We start from the raw sequence: 22563 nt of genomic DNA, 5'->3' as shown, positions 1-22563 counted from the left end.
CCTTTTTGAACTCGGCCACAGTAACTTCTTGCAAGATACATCCACGAAGGCAAAAGAAACAAAAGCAAAAATGAACTATTGGGACTTCATCAAGATAAGAAGCTTTTGCACAGCAAAGGATACAGTCAACAAAAGTAAAATACAACCTACAGAATGGGAGAAGATATTTGCAAATGACGTATCAGATAAAGGGCTAGTTTCCAAGATCTATAAAGGACTTATTCAACTCAACACCAAAGAAACAATCAAATCATGAAATGGGCAAAAGACATGAAGAGAAATCTCACAGAGGAAGACATAGACATGGCCAACACTCACATGAGAAAATGCTCTGCATCACTGGCCATCATATGGGGATGGGGTTGACTGGGTGATGGGCACTGAGGTGGGCACTTGACAGGATGAGCACTGGCTGTTATTTTGAATGTTGACAAATTGAACACCAATAAAAAATAAATTGATTAAAAATATAAAAAATGTTTTAAATCAGCCCTGTGTTTGAAAAGTCAGAGTTTAAATAAGCGATTTTTGGAGCATGGGCCCAGTTGGCTTATGCCTTGAAGTTTTATGGAGCTGTTGTTTTTCTATGGTTTTGATGGTTTTTCTAATTTTTGTTAATGTTATCTCAGAAGAGTTCTGGAGAAGTAGCTGTGATTTGAAATCATGGTCCTGCTACAATAACTTCAAAACTATTAGGGTTGAGTAGATTGTATATAGGTTTTGCTTCTGGGGCCACACAGTTGGATTATGTGAACTGCTTTTTCAGTTGCTGGGTGAAAATTTAGCGCAATAAATTTGATTATGTTACAATTACCTTATAAATTTGATGTAAATCAAAGAACGTTTTCTGAGAGGAAAATCTAGCACTCTTGAAAAATGTTTCCATTTCTCTCGATATATATGTGTATATATGTACCATATCATTGAATTTTTATTTATTTTTTAAGATTTTATTTATTTATTCATGATAGTCACACACACACACAGAGAGAGAGAGAGAGAGAGAGAGAGGGCAGAGACACAGGCAGAGGGAGAAGCAGGCTCCGTGCACCGGGAGCCGACGTGGGATTCGATCCCGGGTCTCCAAGATCACGCCCTGGGCCAAAGGCAGGCGCCAAACTGCTGCGCCACCCAGGGATCCCTCATTGAATTTTTAATAGCCTTCTCTTGTTTCCAAAGCTTGTTAGCACTAATATAAATTATGACCCAATCATGTCTTATGATTCTTCAAAAAACTAGGAACATTATTCATATCACACTTTTTTGAACTATAAAAATTCCCTGTAGGAAAAAACTGTGACTAGAAGAAGAATTTTATTTATTTCATTATATATATATATATATTTTTTAAATTTTTATTTATTTATGATAGTCACACAGAAAGAGAGAGAGAGAGAGAGAGAGAGAGAGAGAGAGAGAGAGGCAGAAACACAGGCAGAGGGAGAAGCAGGCTCCATGCACTGGGAGCCCGACGTGGGATTCAATCCCGGGTCTCCAGGATCGTGCCCTGGGCCAAAGGCAGGCGCCAAACCGCTGCGCCACCCAGGGATCCCTATATATATATATTTTTTATTGAGGTTTTTTTGCCATCATATTGTATAACACCAAGTACTCATCCTGTCAAGTGCCCCCGTCAGTGCCCGTCACCCAGTCACTCCAACCCCCGCCCAATTTCCTTTTCACCACCCCTTGTTCGTTTCCCAGAGTTAGGTGTCTCTCATGTTTTGTCTCCCTCTCTGATATTTCTCACTCATTTTCTCTCCTTTCCACTTTATTCTTTTTCACTATTTTTTATATTCCCCAAATGAATGAAATCATAATGTTTGTCTTTCTCCAACTGACTGACTTCACTCAGCATAATACCCTCCAGTTCCATCCATGTCGAAGCACATGGTGGGTATTCGTCGTTTCTAATGGCTGAGTAATATTCCATTATATACAAAATCCACATCTTCTTTATCCAATCATCTTTTGATGGACACCAAGGCTTCTTCCACAGTTTGGCTATTGTGAACATTGCTGCTATAAACATGTAAGTGTCTGGCGTTTCACTGCATCTGTATCTTTGGGGTAAATCCCCTGCAGTGCAATTGCTGGGTTGTAGGGTAAGCTGTATGATTAACTCTTTGAGGAACCTCCCCCACGGTTTTCCAGAGTGGCTGTACCAGTTCACATTCCCACCAACAGTGCAAGAGCGTTCCCCTTTCTCCACATCCTCTCCAACATTTGTGTTTTCCTGTCTAGGATTTTGATGGATTCTTGTCTCGTATTTAGATCTTTCATCCATTTTGAGTGTATCTTTGTGTCTGCTGTAAGATAATGGTCTAGTTTCATTCTTCTGCACGTGTTTGTCCAATTTCCCCAACACCATTTACTGAAGAGAATGTCCTTTTTCTGTGGATCGTCTTTCCTGCTTTGTCAAATATTAGTTTACCATACAATTGAGGGCCCATTTCTGGATTCTCTATTATGTTACATTGATCTATGTGTCTGTCTTTGTGCCAGTCCCACACTGTCTTGATGATCACAGCTTTGTAGTACAGCTTGAGATCCAGCATTGTGATGCCCCCAGGCACGGTTTTCTTTTTCAATATTCCCCTGGCAATTCGGAGTCTTTTCTGATTCCACACTGATTGATTGTTCCAACTGTGTGTAGAAAGCCCATGGTATTAGGACAGGGATTGCATTGAACGTGTACATTGCCCTGGGTAGCATAGACAAGTTCACCATATTAATTCTTTTAATCCATGAGCATGGAATATTTTTCCATCTCTTTGTGTCTTCCTCAATTTCTTTCAGAAGTATTCTGTAGTTTTTAGGGTATAGATCCTTTACCTCCTTGGTTAGGTTTATTCCTAGGTATCTTAAGCTTTTGGGTGCAATTGTAAATGGGATTGACTCCTTAATTTCTCTTTCTTCCATCTCATTGTTAGTATATCGAAATGCCACTGATTTTTGGGCATTGATTGTGTATCTTGCCAGATGGCTGAATTGCTGTATGAGTTCTAGCAATCTTGGGGTGGAGTTTTTTGGGTTTTCTATGTACAGTATCAGGTCATCTGCGAAGAGGGAGAGTTTGACAATTGGAATGTCTCTTATTTCTTTTTGTTGTCTGATTGCTGAGGCTAGCACCTCTAGTACTATGTTAACTAGCAGTGGTGAGAGTGGACATCCTTGTCTTGTTCCTGATCTTAGGGGAAGGGCTCCCAGTGTTTACCCATTGAGAATGATATTTGCTGCAGGCTTTTAAGATGTTGCAGAATGTTCCCTATATCCCTACAATTTGAAGCATTTTGATCAGGAATGTATGCTGTATTTTGTCAAATGCTTTTTCTGCATCTTTTGAGAGGGTCCTGTGGTTTTTGTTTTTTCTCTTGTTGATGTGATATATCAGATTGATTGTTTTACGAGTGTTGAACCAACTTTGCATCCCAGAGATAAATCCCACATGGTCATGGTGAAGAATCTTCTTTTTTTCCTTCTTTTTTTTCTTCTTCTTTTTATTATTATAAATATAGTTTTTATTGGTGTTCAATTTGCCAACATGTAGAGTAACACCCAGTGCTCATCCCGTCAAGTGTGCACCTCAGTGCCTGTCAACCAGTCACCCCCACCCCCGCCCACCTCCTCTTCCACTACCCCTAGTTCATTTCCCAGAGTTAGGAGTCTTTCATGTTCTGTCTCCCTTTCTTTTTTCTTTAATAAATTTTTTATTGGTGTTCAATTTACCAACATATAGAATAACACCCAGTGCTCATCCCGTCAAGTGTCCCCCTCAGTGCCCGTCACCCACTTACCCCCACCCCCCCGCCCTCCTCCCCTTCCACCACCCCTAGTTCGTTTCCCAGAGTTAGCAGTCTTTATGTTCTGTCTCCCTTTCTGATATTTCCCATATTTCTTCTCCCTTCCCTTCTATTCCCTTTCACTATTATTTATATTCCCCAAATGAATGAGAACATACACTGTTTGTCCTTCTCTGATTGACTTACTTCACTCAGCATAATACCCTCCAGTTCCATCCACGTTGAAGCAAATGGTGGGTATTTGTCGTTTCTAATGGCTGAGGAATATTCCATTGTATACATTCTGTCTCCCTTTCTGATATTTCCCACTTATTTTTTCCTCCTTTCCCCTTTATTCCCTTTCACTATTTTTTTTAATTTTTTTTATTTATTTATGATAGTCACACAGGAGAGAGAGAGAGGCAGAGACATAGGCAGAGGGAGAAGCGGGCTCCATGCACCGGGAGGCTGATGTGGGATTCGATCCCGGGTCTCCAGGATCGCGCCCTGGGCCAAAGGCAGGCACCAAACCGCTGCGCCACCCAGGGATCCCCCTTTCACTATTTTTTTATATTCCCCAAATGAATGAGACCATAAAATGTTTGTCCTTCTCTGATTGACTTATTTCACTCAGCATAATACCCTCCAGTTCTATCCACAATATGTGAAGTTTTAGAGTAAAAGGATAAAGACCTGTGGTAGGAAACATCAACTCACAATATTCTTTTTGTCTCTGGGGCTCACAATTGATACTGTTGGTTCTTCTATTTTATGACATCTTCACATGCCCCTTTGTCATTCAGAACTGTTTACCGTGATATGTTTTTGAAACAATATAAACAAATGTTTTTAGCTTTCCAGTGTCTGCAACTAGGAGAGTGAAATAAATGGTGGGAGCTAATCCATGCCTCTAATACAAATATCATCATATTTCTTGGTTTATTTTTGGGTTTGGTGGGTTCTATCACTCAGGAACTTCCTGAGAAAGGAAGAAGGAAAGGTATATTTTTGAAACTTTATGCATCTTAAATATTCTTGTTCTATCTGTATAGTTATTGGATGGTTTAGCTTTAGAATTTTAGAGATAATTTTTCTTCAAGTTACTAGGACATAACATTTCCTGCACTGACTGTCTAATATTTTTATATGTTCCCTAATTTTTTCGATCTTTTGTCTTTAATTTTACTTTTGAAAGATATTTGCAACTTCATCTTACAAATATTACTGATTATTTTATTTCTGTTGCCATATTTTCTTTTAAATCCAAAGAGCTGGGATCCCTGGGTGGCGCAGCAGTTTAGCGCCTGCCTTTGGCCCAGGGCAGCGATCCTGGAGACCCGGGATCGAATCCCACGTCGGGCTCCCGGTGCATGGAGCCTGCTTCTCCCTCTGCCTGTGTCTCTGCCTCTCTCTCTCTCTCTGACTGTCATAAATAAATAAAAATTAAAAAAAAATAAATCCAAAGAGCTGTTTCTGCTTTTCTATAGCTTTCTCTTCTTTCTATATTGATGGCCTTTTATACTCTCTATACTCTCTTCTCACCAAGGAGCAAGTTTTCTCTTCTTTCTGCGTTGTCTGCTTTTTATCTTGGTTCTTCCTCAACCCTGACAAAATGTTTGGTAATCCTTGGTTATAATTTTATATGTTAAGGGAGAGATGCTAAGCTTCATGGCTGAGGCTGGGCTAGTGATAGACTGATAGGTTGTTCAGGATAAGAACCAGCCATTTTTTTGGAAAAATTCCAATTATAAGCATCTAGTTTTCCTTTTAGGCTGGTTTGTTTCCCAAAGGAAAGATACTTAAAAAAAATAAATTTATTTTTTATTGGTGTTCAATTTGTCAACATACAGAATAATACCCAGTGCTCATCCCGTCAAGTGCCCACCTCAGTGCCTGCCACCCAGTCACCCCCACCCCCCACCCACCTTCCCTTCCACACCCCTAGTTCGTTTCCCAGAGTTAGGAGTCTTTCATGTAGAAAAGACACTTTTAATCTGACCCAGCATATAGAATCAGGCAGCATTCCTGTGAGCAATGAGAATGGGAGGAGTCTTACCATCCAGTATATACATTTGTATTTAATCCCATTGCTTTCAATATGGTGCACCTGCTCTCTGGCCTGTCTTGTGTCCATAGACTGAACATTTCTCTGGTTCAAATTCTCCAGGGAGTAAATTTTCTATCTTCAATCTGGTCTCTTCTTTCTGGCCCTATGTACATTGCTTGTCTTTAGGAAACTCCCAAGTATTTGGTAGTAGGAATCCACTCTGTTGTGCCTTCCCCAGTCATGGTTTTTTGTTGTCAGTATTTAGTGGCCTACTAAGTCATGTTACAATAGTGAACAAATATGTTGATCTGATTTCCAGCTTTTGAAAATTTCTTATTATCCTATTATGTGTTTCCATCATTAACGTTCTTTTAGTGGGATTTTGGAAGGGAGCAGAGATAAATGTGTTCAATCAAGTTGAAGAATCTACTCAACTTCAATATGGTGTTTTTTTTCCGACTGGGGTGTTGTAATTTGTTAGGGAGTACATTCTCTGACTGGCTTTCCACAGACTTCCCTCATCCTCATCTCCTACCTATTCTATACCTCATCATGGTACTCTCCTGCTTATGGATATAGTGCAGTGTTTTTTGCCTTTTTCTTTGTGAATTCATCTTTTACATTTTATGTTTCTCCAGCTTTATTTGATATAATAGGCATAAAAATGGTATAGACTTAAAATATACCATGTGATGATTTCATACGTGAATATATTATCAAATGATTATACGTTTAGACAGCAGGTAATTTTTGCTTTTACTACAATGCAGTAAATAGGGGAAGGATATCCTAATTTAATTAAACCTTTTTTTTTGTTCTTGTTAAGAAATATATACATTATGGGGAGTATTGGGCATATGAATCAATTAAAATTAAATGGAAAAATTACATGAATAGCAAAATGTTTATTTACGATTATATGCTAATTGAAATATAATTTAAAACTATAGTGCCTTAAACATTTGGGTTAGGCAGCCTATTTATAGGATGTCTGCTAATGGATTAATTATTGTTTTAGTGTTTAAATGGAGTCACAAAAAAATAAATGGAGTTACAAGGAAAATTGCAAAAAATAATATTCCTATATTACATAATGACATAGCTACAATTTAAGTCCCCAAATAAGTAAGTTCAGAAAACTGTGGCTTCTTTGAATTATATGTTCTCAGATTCCCCAACAGTTTGTATGTGTATTTTATTTTTTAATTTTTTAATATATATTTTTAAAGATTTTATTTACTCATTCATGAGAGACACAGAGAGAGGCAGAGACACAGGCAGAGGGAGAAGTAGGCTCCCTGCAGGAGCCCAATGTGGGACTTGATCCCAGTTCCTGGGATCATATCCTGAGTCGAAGGCAGATGCTCAAACCACCCAGGCATCCCTCGTATGTGTATTTTTAAAAGGAATTATTTTCATTTTACTTTCAATATTTACTTGTAAGTACACCATATGTCATTACCACCTAAAAATTAGATCCTGAAAAGAATTTTTGTTTTTTAGCAGGAGCTCTCATTATTCATTTGCTCTTAATTTAGGATTTTATTCTGCAAATATTCCTTTCCAGGATGTTTTTGATTTGCCCTCCCACTGTCCCTAACCAGAAGGGAACCACAGAAGAAAACATTGAAGACACTTCATTTCCATTGCTTGCGTAGACCTGATTCAGTAAGAAAAAAGGATAGGAAAAGGTTAAATGAAAAACATTCTAGGGAAGTTACAAACCATATAAGGTGTAGGTTTGCCACAACTGTGGGCATAACTTTTTTTTTCTTTTTCTCTTTTTCAACAGGGAGACACATCGCCTCTTCCTCCCACTGTCCCAGACTGTCTGCGGGCTGATGTCAGAGTTGCTCCTTCTGAAAGCCAAAAGTGTTCCTTTTATTTAGCAGACCAGAATATCACCCATGGCTTCCTCTATCCTCCCGGTTAGTATGACTGTTTTTTAGGGCAGCACTTTAGAAAGCCCTCATCAGCTGGATGTGGGCGTGTGCCTTAAACATATTCTCCCCCCACCAAAACTACCTGCTTGGGGAAAACTAGCTGCCCAGGCGGCTTCCAGTGGTTGTAGGGTGACCTATAGCCAAGCAACAGCTATAAGAAAGACTAATAAATTTTGCAGTGGGAACCACACATCAGCTCTAATCTGGCTGAGACGTTCAGAGAATTTGGCAGGTTTAGGTTTAATTTTAAAACTGAATGAAGATTCTTTGGAAAGGGACACAAGGCATCTAAAAAAACCCATTTTTTTCTGTCTGCTACCCAAGGTAAAGTCTGCATGGAGCATGCAGCTGTGCCTGTAGCAAGAAATCAGGCTGGAATTTGGGCCTGTGACACATGGAGCATGCATATGTCCATCAATTTCATACCGTAGATTAAGCAGCTGAATGAACTTCACATTTATTTATTATTTTTAGAAAACATCTCTCTTGGGAACATGCAAAAGCCAGTGTCATTTTTTCTGAACTCAAATCTCTTCCTTATTCAGCAGGAAATGCCATTTTTATTAACTCACTCAATGAGATTTTAAGCAATTTCAGCTTCTGGGAATGGATTTACTCCTGATATTTGGCTTTATTTTTCTGGAAGCCATGACCTAAGAGGTCAATTTAGAGATTTTTAACTTAGGGATTTTTAGAGTGGGGGAAAAAAAGCTTGGTGAAAGTAAGTAGTATATCAATTTAAATACCTAACACAGACTTACGATAAATAAACTGATATATCTTATTAAAATACCTACAGATGGGACACCTGGGTGGCTCAGTAGTTGAGTGTCTACTTCGGCTCAGGGCATGATCCCAGGATCCTGGATAAATCCAATCAATCCAAGATAAATCTCATCTTGAGACCCATAACTCTGTGTAAAGACCCAATTTTCCTATGTATCACATTCACGGGTACAGGGGATTAGGACTTGGATATATCTTTCTGAAGGTCACCATTCAACCTATAGGTATCAAATGTATGAAACTGCTGGCCTTATTTATAACCTTTACTGGAGAGTACTTAGTACTCCTATATTTCAACTGCTAATAAATTTTCATTGGTATGTAATAGTATTTTGCTAATTACGTATTTTGTTATATTTTCTCTTCTAGCTAGAGTTAATCAAATCCATTTGTTTTACAGCAAACAACAGGACTTCTGATAGTCAATATGATGCTTTAATCACAAGTAATTTGGTCCCTATGTATAAAGCATTTAAAAGTAAGTACACATTTAGATTATTAATTTAAAAACATCTAAATGGCTTTATGAGCTTATAAACTAAACACATCTTTTTGATGTTGTTTGCAATCTGTCCCTGATATTGAGTCATTTGTTCTAATGCTTTAATATAGAAATAGGAAGGATCTCTGACATAGTTTTCTTTCTTTCAACTTACTTCAATTTTGGATGCCTTGTGACTAGAACTTCAATGATTTGTTTTTAATCTAATTTAGCTGTAAATGGCTAGTCACAAAACAAAATTTTACTGACACTTACCATAAGTATGTGAAATGTGTTTGTCCCTAGAATCGTAATTAATAAAGTAGTGTGTATATTCTGACCACTATTTAATATCACTGTCCCCAAAGCATCTCAGCACTAGGAAACATATTTTACTTGGGATAACTGGGTAGTTCAGTGGATGAGCGTCTGCCTTCGGTTCAGGGTGTGATCCCAGGGTCCTGGGATTGAGTCTTGCATCAGGCTCCTGCTTCTTCCTCTCTCTATGTCTCTGCCTCTCTCTCTCTCCTGAATAAATAAATAATATTTTTAAAAGGAAATATTTTACTTAATTTCAAGACTGCAACTACATCAGCAACAGGAAGTGTCATCAATGTGACTATTTTTTTAAGATTTTGTTTATTTACTTATTAGAGAGAGAGAGAAAAAATACAAGGAGTGGAGGGGCTGAGGGAGGAGCAGATTCCTTGCTGAGCAGGGAGCCCAAAGCAGGGCTTGATCCCAGGACCCTGAGATCATGACCTGAGCTGAAGGCAGACACACAACCAACTGAGCCACCCAGGCACCCCCATCAAGGTGACTATTTTTTTGTTACATGGACTGTTTTGCAGAATTACCTAATCACCACTGACAATTATTAAAATACAATTTGATGCTATTTAAATGTACCTACCTATTATAGAAAATATTTCCATGTTCAACAAAGGTAGATATTTTTGAGGACCATTTGAATGGTAAATGGTTCTCCAACCTTTTATTTTCAGGCTGTAGGTGTCCTTCTGTCTAAAATGAGTCTCTTGGAGACAGCAAATAGATGGGTCCTGCTTTTTTATCCAGTCTGACACCCTGCGCCTTTTGATGGGGTCATTAAGCTCGTTCACGTTCAGAGTTACTATTGAAAGATATGAGTTCAGTGTCATCCTGATATCTATTCAGTCCTTGTTTTTGTGGATTGTTCCACTGAACTTCTTCTTAAAGGGGAATTTTAAGAGTCCCCCTTAAAATTTCTTGCAGAGCCGGTTTGGAGGTCACATATTCTTTCAGTTGCTGCCTGTCTTGGAAGCTCTTTATCTCTCCTTCCATTTTGAATGAGAGCCTTGCTGGATAAAGTATTCTTGGTTGCATGTTCTTCTCATTTAGGACCCTGAATATGTCCTGCCAGCCTTTTCTGGCCTGCCAGGTCTCTGTGGAGAGGTCTGCTGTTACCCTAATATTCCTGCCCATAAAGGTCAGGGATTTCTTGTCTCTTGCTGCTTTAAGGATCTTCTCTTTATTTTGGAATTTGCAAGCTTAACTATTAGATGTCGAGGTGTTGAACGGTTTTTATTGATTTAGGGGGAGATCTCTCTATTTCCTGGATCTGAAAAGGTAGATATTTTTAACGTCTTATTCTATTATTTTTAGAAATGTGGGATTACTTCCACAGTTTTCTTCTTGTAAAACTCTCCATGGAAAGAAATGGAGTAAATGTGGTTAGTGGACCAGTATTTGATTATAATTATGATGGTCATTTTGATGCTCCAAATGAAATCACAGGGTAAGTAATTTGCAAACAAATGAATTTTTTGATTTAGCAATAGGGTATTATGAGGGGAAACCTCAGTATTCTAAATAAAAGCTTAGTCTTCTAAATATTACACAATATATTTACATAGGGATGTTATTATTGACTATCTTCAACTGGTCTATAAATATTGCAAAATATTTATATGGCAAATATCTAGACTAATGTGCAAAGAAAAAATTAGCAAAATTTTTATTTAGGAAATTTCTAAATAAATGGGCACAGGGAAAATGTGATTTTGTAAAGGTTAAAGAGATAAGAAAGACTCACTGTACTATCAATAAATATAGAGCCAGTACATAAATTAATTAAAAAAAACAATTAGTGATGATTCATAATATTGTCCATAGTGGATAATAAACTATCTCCCAGGAGAGGGTAGAGGTTTCCCCTAGAAAATCAGTTGTGTTAACTTGTATGTCTTTGTACCAAACCTGGTCATAATACATTGCTAAGAATTACCTTTGAATGCAGCACACAGGAATAGAGAGGTTTAGAAGTTTTATCCATTATTTCTTTTATTATCAAAGTATATGAAGGACCAAACTAAAGAATTATGCTGTCTGAGCCTAGATTGTGTAATGCAATGGTTTCTACCTATACCTTTTTTTTTTTAAAATGATTTTTATTTACTCATGAGAGACAAGAGAGAGGCTGAGATATAGGCAGAGGGAGAAGCAGGCTCCCTGGGGGGAGCCTGATGTGGGACTCGATCCCAGGACCCTGGGATCATGCCCTGAGCCAAGGCCAGATACCCAACCACAGAGCCACCCAGGTGTTCCTCTACCTATAGCTTTTGATAGAGGAACATTTATGACAACTCAGTGTATGGCCTTTATCTATTTCATTTGTCTTGTTCTTGTTTTAGTGCTTATTAATCCTTCATTTCACCATTTAATAATTCTAGCAAACACTTTGATAGCACTTTACTACATAAGTATCTTTTTAAACACATACATGTCATTTAGTCCACAAAACATTCCTATGTTAGATTCTGTTAGCCTCCCTATTTAGAGATGGAGAAACTGAGATATAGAGAGGTTAAGTATCTTATTTATGTTCCACAGCTAATAAGTGGGAAACCAGAATACAAACCTTCTGAGTTCATGTAGAAATCCTAAAATCACTATAATATCACTACTTATAGCAGTCATATTTCTTTTCTTTTTTGTAAGATTTATTTATTCATTTATGATAGACATAGAGAGAGAAAGGCAGAGACACAGGAGGAGGGAGAAGTAGGCTCCATGCAGGGAGCCCGACGTGGGACTCAATCCCGGGACTCCAGGATCGCGCCCTGGGCCAAAGGCAGTGGCTAAACCACTGAACCACCCAGGGATCCCCAGCAGTCATATTTCTTTTAGTGGCTCGTAATTGGCACTTAAAACTTTTAAAAGCACTTTCATGTTCATTATCTAAAACTAAAGGACTGTCATATCGGTTGTATGATCTATCCCCATGTCTGCACTGTGAAGTTGGTAGTACAGGATCACCTCCATGTTAAACTTGAGGAAACTTACAAAGTCTTAGAATGTGAGAGGATTAGCACTAGCCCAAACATCTTGCAGAAGTGCTACAGTTGGAATTTGTGCTTCTTTGTTTTCAGTCCTTGCTCTACTGTAAAATGTCACTATGTCACTATAGAGTCAACAAAACTAGGAAACACAGGAGGCGTAATATCATGGTCTGCTTTCCTTAATATTCTCATATTTTACCATAATATTATAATGACCAAGTTTGAACTTCTATAAAGTTCTGTTCTGGCTTATGGAAGTCTAAAGTCATGTGATAAGATTTTGTACTTTCTATTTCATTTACTTTCTTAACTATATTTTTACTATAGCATTTCTTTAAAAATGTGTGACAACATTTATTAGTTTTAGAAGCAAAAGTATAATAACATGAGATCTTTTCCATTGTGTTTTTAGATACCTAACGAACACTAGTGTTCCCATCCCAACGCACTACTTTGTGATGCTGACGAGTTGCAAAAACCGGAGCCACACCCCTAATGCCTGCCCTGGGTGGTTGGATGTCCTACCTTTTATTATCCCTCACCGACCTACCAATGTTGAGAGCTGTCCGGTGAGTCTGCTCCTGGAGAGTCCTCAGGAACTGAGAAAATGATTAGTCTCAGCTCCTCCAAGCTTTCATCAAAGTGGCTTTGACTGCAACATATTTTTTAGTTGTTTTGTGGGTAGAGTTGTGCTAAAGATTAAGAGAGGCAGAGACACAGGCAGAGGCAGAAGCAGGCTCCACACCGGGAGCCCGATGTGGGTGGGACTTGATCCCAGGTCTCCAGGATCAGGCCCTGGGCTGAAGGTGGCACTAATCCGCTGAGCCACCCAGGCTGCCCAAATTACCTCATTCTTAAACTTTTCCTTAGACTATTACTATCTTTATGTAATTGATGTCAATTTAAATATGTATATCCCTACATGAACAAGTGTTTATATATGCATATCTTATGTATTAAATTTATATATGCTTTATTCATATTCATAAGGGAAGGGGTGATATTGTATTAATATTTTTATTCTTAATACAGAAAATTGAGAGTTCTGTGCCAAAGTTGGCACTCAAATTTACTGAATGAATATGTAAATACAAAAACTCCATCAACTTGGAACATGAGGTCTGAGATTAATTATGGACAATGAGTAACACTTTTTAAAAACATCATGTGTTAGTCTACTTCAGTATCTTTATGGATTAAGGAAAATGGTATGTAAATAGTTACTTAAACTTGCATATATTTGAGTTACTTAAACTTGCACATATTTGATTGAGTCCCATGTCAGGCTCCCTGCATAAAGCCTGCTTCTCCCTCTGCCTGTGTCTTGGAAACTAGCCCTTTATCTGATACGTCATTTGCAAATATCTTCTCCCATTCTGTAGGTTGTCTTTGAGTTTTGTTGACTGTATCCTTTGCTGTGCAAAAGCTTCTTATCTTGATGAAGTCCCAATAGTTCATTTTTGCTTTTGTTTCTTTTGCCTTCGTGGATGTATCTTGCAAGAAGTTACTGTGGCCGAGTTCAAAAAGGGTGTTGCCTGTGTTCTCCTCTAGGATTTTGATGGAATCTTGTCTCACATTTAGATCTTTCATCCATTTTGAGTTTATCTTTGTGTATGGTGTAAGAGAGTGGTCTAGTTTCATTCTTCTGCATGTGGATGTCCAATTTTCCCAGCACCATTTATTGAAGAGGCTGTCTTTCTTCCAATGGATAGTCTTCCCTTCCTCCGTTATCGAATATTAGTTGACCATAAAGTTGAGGGTCCACTTCTGGGCTCTCTATTCTGTTCCATTGATCTATGTGTCTGTTTTGTGCCAGTCTTAAATAGCTTCATTGTCTCTTGTCCTCCTTCTATTCACCTCTGTGCACCAGTACTGACTACTTTAAATTTTAGGTTTTCCTTGTGACATCCTTTCTCATCCAAAAACTTTATCTACTCTAAATAAAAAATAAAACCAAGCAAACAAGAACATCTAGGCCTGTACTTTAGGCTCTTCACAATTTACCTTTTGTTGACCTTACAAACCCAAGCTCTGGGCCCACTGAAGTCCTTAAAATGACTTGTTTCATCTTGAATTTTCCTACTTCAGCATTATTGCTCCTGCTTCTTTTTCTTAGAATGCCCTTCTTTTCCATCTGCTTAAAATTCTACCTTCACTATAGAAGGTAAAATACAAGATAGAAGGCTTTAAGGTAAAATACAAATGATTTGAGGCCTCTGACATCCAAAGAAAGTAAAGATCTCAATTAATAGGTATCATCTTCGTTGAAGAAGACATCAACACTAATGAGTTGGACATTATTTAAGATATTGAGGATTTTGCAGTATAGTAATAAGAATATAACATTTATAAGGATTATGGTGAGTGCGAAGCAAACTTAAATGAAACTATGATTATAAGTGATTATGAATAGGATGTGGCAGGATGAGAAAGGGTTAAAAGTAACTGAAAATTTAGGCATGACTGACTAGGAAATGTATGAGACAATCAGTTGTCATGTGAAGAATGAATTTGCTCTTGGCGGTCTTCAATTTGTGAAACTACTTGAACACCTGGGAGGATACATGAGAAACAGTGTAGAGTAGATACTAAATGCATAGATTTTTGAGTTGGACATCCTGTGCTCAGTTATTGAGATTGCCTCTTTGGGTAAATAACTGAATGTCAATCTCCTCAAGTATATACAAAAATTCACCTTCCCTCATAAAATTACTGTGAGCATTAGTATTTCATATAAAATCCTAAGACTTCTCAATAAATAGTAAGCAAATTGTGGCCATTTTAAAGAAATCACATCTTATGTTAGAGTTACACGTTCTACAGTCAACATAGAGTGAGACTGTATACAAGCAAAATCCTCTATAATCAAATCACCCAATAGTACAGTCAGTTGTAGAAATGTTAGATTAGTTATTCTACCTCACACTTGGTCTAGGGAACTAATTCATATAGCTTTATTTTCTTCCTCCCATTCTTTCCATATTTTCTGTGCTTCTTTTCCTTTTCTTTTACCCCCTTCAACTTTGTATTGTTAAATTCCTGTCAGATAAGAGAATTGTCAAGAGTCCAACTGACAATCATTATTGCAGCTTGTTCAGAAGATAATGGAAGATACAGGTATGGAACTTGGGAGAGATATCAGAACTGTAGAGACAGATTTGATATTAAGTTATGAGAATGATATAAGGTTGCCAAAGGGAAGAAAGTGGAAAGAAGAGATCCAAAAATTGAATTGAGGGAAATGTATATACTTCCAGGATGGAAAATACTATTATCAGTTGAGGAAGCAGAAGGTGTCCTGAACAAGTAAGCAGTTAGAAAAAAGAAGAAATTTTAGAAGCTTGGGATCAACTAAGTAGAAGGTCTTAAAAAAATCCACTCAGGTTATCCTTGCCAAAGCAATTTCATTAGTGTGGTAGCAGCAATAACCAGACTGTATGTGGTTAAGGGGAGAAAACAATGAAGTAGTTAGGGTAGAAAAATACTGAAACTGATAATGCCTCAAACATGTAACAGTGAGTTGTTTTAGGGGTATATAATACTTGCAACACATACACAGTTAAGTCTTTTTCTTTTTTTTTTTTTAATATTTTATTTATTTATTTATGACAGACACAGAGAGAGAGAGCCAGAGACCTAGGCAGAAGGAGGAGGCGGCTCCATGCAGGGAGCCCAGTGTGGGACTCAATCCCGGGACTCCAGGATCTCCCTGAGCCGAAGGCAGACGCTCAACCACTGAGCCACCCAGGCATCCCCATAGTTAACTCTTGAACAATATGGGGGCTAGGGGTACTGACCCCCCCACAGTTGAAAATCCATGCATAACTTTTAACTTCCTCAAAATCTACCTACTAATAGCCTACTATTGACTGGAAGCCTTACAATACCATAACAGCTGATAACCACATATTTTCTATGTCTCATATATTGTATTCTTAAAATAAAGTAAGCTACAGAAAAGAAAATATTATTAAGAAAATCATAAGGAGGAGTACCTGGGTGGCTCAGTCAGTCAAACATCTGCCTTCAAAAAAAAAAAAAAAAAAAAACATCTGCCTTCAGCTCAGGTCATGATCTCAGAGTCCTGGGATCCCACCCCGTATCAGGTTCCCTACTTAGCAGGGAATCTGCTTCTCCCTCTTCCTTTGTCTGCTGTTCCTCCTGCTTGTGAAGGAGGAAGAAAAAGGAAGGAAGGAAGGAAGGAAGGAAGGAAGGAAGGAAGGAAGGAAGGAAGGAAGGAAGGAAGGAAGGAAGGAAGGAAGGAAGGAAGGAAGGAAGGAAGGAAATCATAAGCAGAAGACCATTGTAGTTCTGCACTGTATTTATTGAAATAAATCTGCATGTATGTGGATCCCCACAGCTCAAGCTTGTGTTGTTCAAGGATCAATTGTATTTAAATACAGCCCATAAAAACTGTATGTATGCAAGGCTGCTCTCCTGTTGGGATGCACGAGTATAGTAAGAGTTGACTCTTGCTGGCGTCTGTTCAGGTTGGTGGTACAGGTGGACTAGCTGATATTAAAGGACTTGAGTACCACCCCCCATGCCTAGATATAATTTTGTGTTGTGCTTTAGGTATATTGAATCGCAATTTTAAAAGAGGGTAGACCGAGTCAGATGTTGAGTAAATATTTAGTTGGCTAAATACCAAATAAGCCATGAGAGAACAGAGCAATATAAATCAAGTGGGAGAGAACTTTACAAAAAACATGATAAAAATATTAAATGCAGCTGAAATGGGATATAGTAAAAGCAGGAGAAAAGAATTAATTTGATTCCCATTGGAAATATGAGCTCAAATTAGTACACAGCATATCTGTTTTACAAAATTAACACACATCGTGAATCCCACACAGAAGTGCTTGAGAGGTTATACACAAGCAGTACTTTCCTCTTAAACTTCCTCTAGGTCAAATAATAGCTGCCTTTTTAAAGCCTGCATATGTAAAAAATAACTACGCTGAAGTCACATGACAGTCATAAAACACTCATCTAATTAAACAAATTTTAGATTTTCTTACTTTAAAAGAATCTAAATGAAAATAAACAATACCATGTGAATATCAGAAAATTACTATATAAAGAATAAGAAAATATGTAGAAATCCATGGCTTTAAATGACCAACTTAACTTTTATGTAGTAAAAAGCCTATTAAAAGTCAGGTGGCCAAGAAATGCCTGAAAAGATACTCTGCTATTATGATACTTGGGGTAATAAAATCAAACAGAGATGGGACAGTATTTCGCATCATAATATGGCAAGGATGTGGGTAAACAGGTATTATCCTCCACTGTCAAGGCAAGTGTAAATTGATATGAACGCCTTGAGGAATGGAGAGTTTAAATTTGGTAAAATTAAAATTGCATGTACTCGATGATCTAGCAAGTCCATTTATAGATCTTAGGAACTCATATTCTTTTTTTAAAATTTTTTTATTGGAGTTCAATTTGCCAACATATAGCATAACACCCAGTGCTCATCCTGCCAAGTGCCCCCCTCAGTGCCCATTACCCAGTCACCCCAACCCCCCACCCACCTCCCCTTCCACTACTCCTTGTTCATTTCTCAGAGTTAGGTGTCTCTCATGTTTTGTCACCCTCACTGATTTTTCACTCATAGAAACTCATATTCTTGAATATAGGAGACATGTGCCAAGTTATTCATCACCATTTAATTTGTAATGCCAAAAATACTATCACTACGGCAATGAAAAAAAAACACTATCATAAGCCACAGCTAATAACAAATGATTTAACTAGCTCTAGATATATCACTATGGATAGATTGCAAACATAATACTGACCAAGAAAGTAATTATACACTATCACTTATAATCACATAACCTTGAAAACTCTGAAGTCAATACTATGTAGTATATATTGATGTGCAGTAAAAGAAAACAGGCTGAATTCACATGGACTCGTGATAATGATTAGTGCTGAATTGGGGATTTAACTTCATCTATAAGATCTTATTTCTTTTCTACCTGAAGTATATATTAAAATAGATGAATTTTATGACTTTGTGGTGGTCTGTATTTGCTACAGTATACTTTTGCTTTCCTTTTATTTTAGTAAACCACAAAATTAAGCTATATCAAGTTAAGATTTAAGGCAATAAAAATCCCAGGCAAACTCTGGAAAACTGTGGAAGTTCCTCAAGAGTTAAAAATATATCTGCCCTATGACCCAGCAATTGCACTGCTGGGGATTTACCCCAAAGATACAGATGCAGTGAAACGCTGGGACACCTGCACCCCGATGTTTCTAGCAGCAATGTCCACAATAGCCAAACTGTGGAAGGCGCCTCGGTGTCCATCGAAAGATGAATGGATAAAGCAGAGGTGGTTTATGTATACAATGGAATATTCCTCAGCCATTAGAAACGACAAATACCCACCATTTGCTTTGATGTGGATGGAACTAGAGGGTATTATGCTGAGTGAAATAAATCAATTGGGGAAGGACAAACATTATGTGCTCTCATTCATTTGGGGAATATAAAAAATAGTGAAAGGGAATAAAGGGGAAAGGAGAAAAAATGAGTGGGAAATATCAGAAAGGGAGACGGAACGTGAAAGACTCCTAACTCTGGGAAACGAACTAGGGGTGCAAGGGGAGGTGGGTGGGGGGTGGGGGTGACTGGGTGATGGGCACTGAGGTGGGCACTTGACAGGATGAGCACTGGGTGTTATTTTATATGTTGGCAAATTGAACACCAATAAAAAATAAATTAAAAAAACTCCCAGGCAAAAGGAAACTTTCTAAATGATAAAAAGATTTTTCTGTGAATGAAAAATAATGCCCCATGAAAAACAGTCTTTTGTTTCTCTTTTATAGGAAGGTAAACCAGAAGCCGTTTGGATTGAAGAAAGATGGCAAGCCCATGTTGCTCGGGTCCGTGATGTGGAACTTCTTACTGGGCTGGACTTTTACCAGGAAAAAGCACAGCCTGTCTCTGAAATTTTGCAACTAAAGACATATTTACCCACATTTGAAACTATAATTTAACCTAATATATAAATGAATTCTGGGAGAATATAAATGATTCTTTCCTGTTAAATAATCACAAAATAAAACTTTCTATTTTTCCTTAACTCCTTAAAAAAGCCATGTGGTGTGATTTCATTCCTTTTCACTTTTTCATCTATGCAAATGTGAACTTTATTTTGAAGTCATTTTTTTTTGTTTTGCAGAGATTGTGCTGTGTTATACCTACCTTATTAGATTTCTTTTTTTTAACTTATTTTTTTATTGGTGTTCAATTTACTAACATACAGAATAACACCCAGTGCCCGTCACCCATTCACTCCCACCCCCCGCCCTCCTCCCCTTCTACCACCCCAGGTTCGTTTCCCAGAGTTAGCAGTCTTTACGTTCTGTCTCCCTTTCTGATATTTCCCACACATTTCTTCTCCCTTCCCTTATTTTCCTTTCACTATTATTTATATTCCCCAAATGAATGAGAACATATAATGTTTGTCCTTCTCCGACTGACTTACTTCACTCAGCATAATACCCTCCAGTTCCATCCACGTTGAAGCAAATGGTGGGTATTTGTCATTTCTAATAGCTGAGTAATATTCCATTGTATACATAAACCACATCTTCTTTATCCATTCATCTTTCGATGGACACCGAGGCTCCTTCCACAGTTTGGCTATCGTGGCCATTGCTGCTATAAACATCGGGGTGCAGGTGTCCCGGCGTTTCATTGCATTTGTATCTTTGGGGTAAATCCCCAACAGTGCAATAGCTGGGTCGTAGGGCAGGTATATTTTTAACTGTTTGAGGAAACTCCACACAGTTTTCCAGAGTGGCTGCACCAGTTCACATTCCCACCAACAGTGTAAGAGGGTTCCCTTTTCTCCGCATCCTCTCCAACATTTGTTGTTTCCTGCCTTGTTAATTTTCCCCATTCTCACTGGTGTGAGGTGGTATCTCATTGTAGTTTTGATTTGTATTTCCCTGATGGCAAGTGATGCAGAGCATTTTCTCATATGCATGTTGGCCATGTCTATGTCTTCCTCTGTGAGATTTCTGTTCATGTCTTTTGCCCATTTCATGATTGGATTGTTTGTTTCTTTGGTGTTGAGTTTAATAAGTTCTTTATAGATCTTGGAAACTAGCCCTTTATCTGATATGTCATTTGCAAATATCTTCTCCCATTCTGTAGGTTGTCTTTGAGTTTTGTTGACTGTATCCTTTGCTGTGCAAAAGCTTCTTATCTTGATGAAGTCCCAATAGTTCATTTTTGCTTTTGTTTCTTTTGCCTTCGTGGATGTATCTTGCAAGAAGTTACTATGGCCGAGTTCAAAAAGGGTGTTGCCTGTGGTCTTCTCTAGGATTTTGATGGAATCTTGTCTCACATTTAGATCTTTCATCCATTTTGAGTTTATCTTTGTGTATGGTGCAAGAGAGTGGTCTAGTTTCATTCTTCTGCATGTGGATGTCCAATTTTCCCAGCACCATTTATTGAAGAGACTGTCTTTCTTCCAATGGATAGTCTTTCCTCCTTTATCGAATATTAGTTGCCCATAAAGTTCAGGGTCCACTTCTGGATTCTCTATTCTGTTCCACTGATCTATGTGTCTGTTTTTGTGCCAGTACCACACTGTCTTGATGACCACAGCTTTGTAGTACAACCTGAAATCTGGCATTGTGATGCCCCCAGATATGGTTTTCTTTTTTAAAATTCCCCTGGCTATTCGGGGTCTTTTCTGATTCCACAGAAATCTTAAAATAATTTGTTCTAACTCTCTGAAGAAAGTCCATGGTATTTTGATAGGGATTGCATTAAACGTGTATATTGCCCTGGGTAACATTGACATTTTCACAATATTAATTCTGCCAATCCATGAGCATGGAATATTTTTCCATCTCTTTGTGTCTTCCTCAATTTCTTTCAGAAGTGTTCTATAGTTTTGAGGGTATAGATCCTTTACATCTTTGGTTAGGTTTATTCCTAGGTATCTTATGCTTTTGGGTGCAATTGTAATGGGATTGACTCCTTAATTTCTCTTTCTTCAGTCTCATTGTTAGTGTATAGAAATGCCACTGACTTCTGGGCATTGATTTTGTATCCTGCCACGCTACCGAATTGCTGTATGAGTTCTAGCAATCTTGGGGTGGAGACTTTTGGGTTTTCTATGTAGAGTATCATGTCATCGGCGAAGAGGGAGAGTTTGACTTCTTCTTTGCCAATTTGAATGCCTTTAATGTCTTTTTGTTGTCTGATTGCTGAGGCTAGGACTTCCAGTATTATGTTGAACAGCAGTGGCGAGAGTGGACATCCCTGTCTTGTTCCTGATCTTAGGGGAAAGGCTCCTAGTGCTTCCCCATTGAGAATGATATTTGCTGTGGGCTTTTCATAGATGGCTTTTAAGATGTCGAGGAATGTTCCCTCTATCCCTACACTCTGAAGAGTTATGATCAGGAATGGATGCTGTATTTTGTCAAATGCTTTCTCTGCATCCAATGAGAGGATCATATGGTTCTTGGTTTTTCTCTTGCTGATATGATGAATCACATTGATTGTTTTACGGGTCTTGAACCAGCCTTGTGTCCCAGGGATAAATCCTACTTGGTCATGGTGAATAATTTTCTTAATGTACTGTTGGATCCTATTGGCCAGTATCTTGTTGAGAATTTTTGCATCCATGTTCATCAGGGATATTGGTCTGTAATTCTCCTTTTTGGCGGGGTCTTTGTCTGGCTTTGGAATTAAGGTGATGCTGGCTTCATAGAACGAATTTGGAAGTACTCCATCTCTTTCTATCTTTCCAAACAGCTTTAGGAGAATAGGTATGGTTTCTTCTTTAAACGTTTGATAAAATTCCCCTGGGAAGCCATCTGGCCCTGGACTCTTGTGTCTTGGGAGGTTTTTGATGACTGCTTCAATTTCCTCCCTGGTTATTGGCCTGTTAAGGTTTTCTATTTCTTCCTGTTCCAGTTTTGGTAGTTTGTGGCTTTCCAGGAATGCGTCCATTTCTTCTAGATTGCCTAATTTATTGGCGTATAGCTGTTCATAATATGTTTTTAAAATCGTTTGTATTTCCTTGGTGTTGGTAGTGATCTCTCCTTTCTCATTCATGATTTTATTAATTTGAGTCTTCTCTCTCTTCTTTTAATAAGGCTGGCTAATGGTTTATCTATCTTATTAATTCTTTCAAAGAACCAACTCCTGGTTATGTTGATCTGTTCC

At 38.0% G+C, this 22563-nt stretch overlaps 1 protein-coding gene across 12 annotated transcripts in view; it reads left to right on the top strand.

Moving 5' to 3' along the window:
• The window catches only part of ENPP3 (ectonucleotide pyrophosphatase/phosphodiesterase 3), a 97532-nt gene extending 78076 nt beyond the window's left edge, over positions 1-19456 (top strand). For 10 of the 12 annotated variants that reach the window (XM_049092490.1, XM_049092491.1, XM_025418053.3 and 7 more), the window contains 5 exons: positions 7622-7757; positions 8959-9036; positions 10684-10816; positions 12772-12928; positions 19200-19456. In XM_049092490.1, coding sequence (XP_048948447.1) covers positions 7622-7757; positions 8959-9036; positions 10684-10816; positions 12772-12928; positions 19200-19370 — 675 coding nt within the window. In that variant the 3' untranslated portion in view covers positions 19371-19456. Of the gene's footprint in view, positions 1-7621; positions 7758-8958; positions 9037-10683; positions 10817-12771; positions 12929-19199 lie in introns of those variants that run through there. The other 2 variants (XM_049092495.1, XM_049092494.1) reach the window with 2 other exon arrangements.
• The last annotated feature ends 3107 nt before the right edge of the window (positions 19457-22563 follow it).

The sequence above is a fragment of the Canis lupus genome, chromosome 12 (assembly GCF_003254725.2).
Source record: "Canis lupus dingo isolate Sandy chromosome 12, ASM325472v2, whole genome shotgun sequence".
NCBI classification, from domain to species: Eukaryota; Metazoa; Chordata; class Mammalia; order Carnivora; family Canidae; genus Canis; species Canis lupus.
Note: the sequence above shows the minus strand (reverse complement) of the source record. Positions and strands in the feature narration are given on the sequence as shown.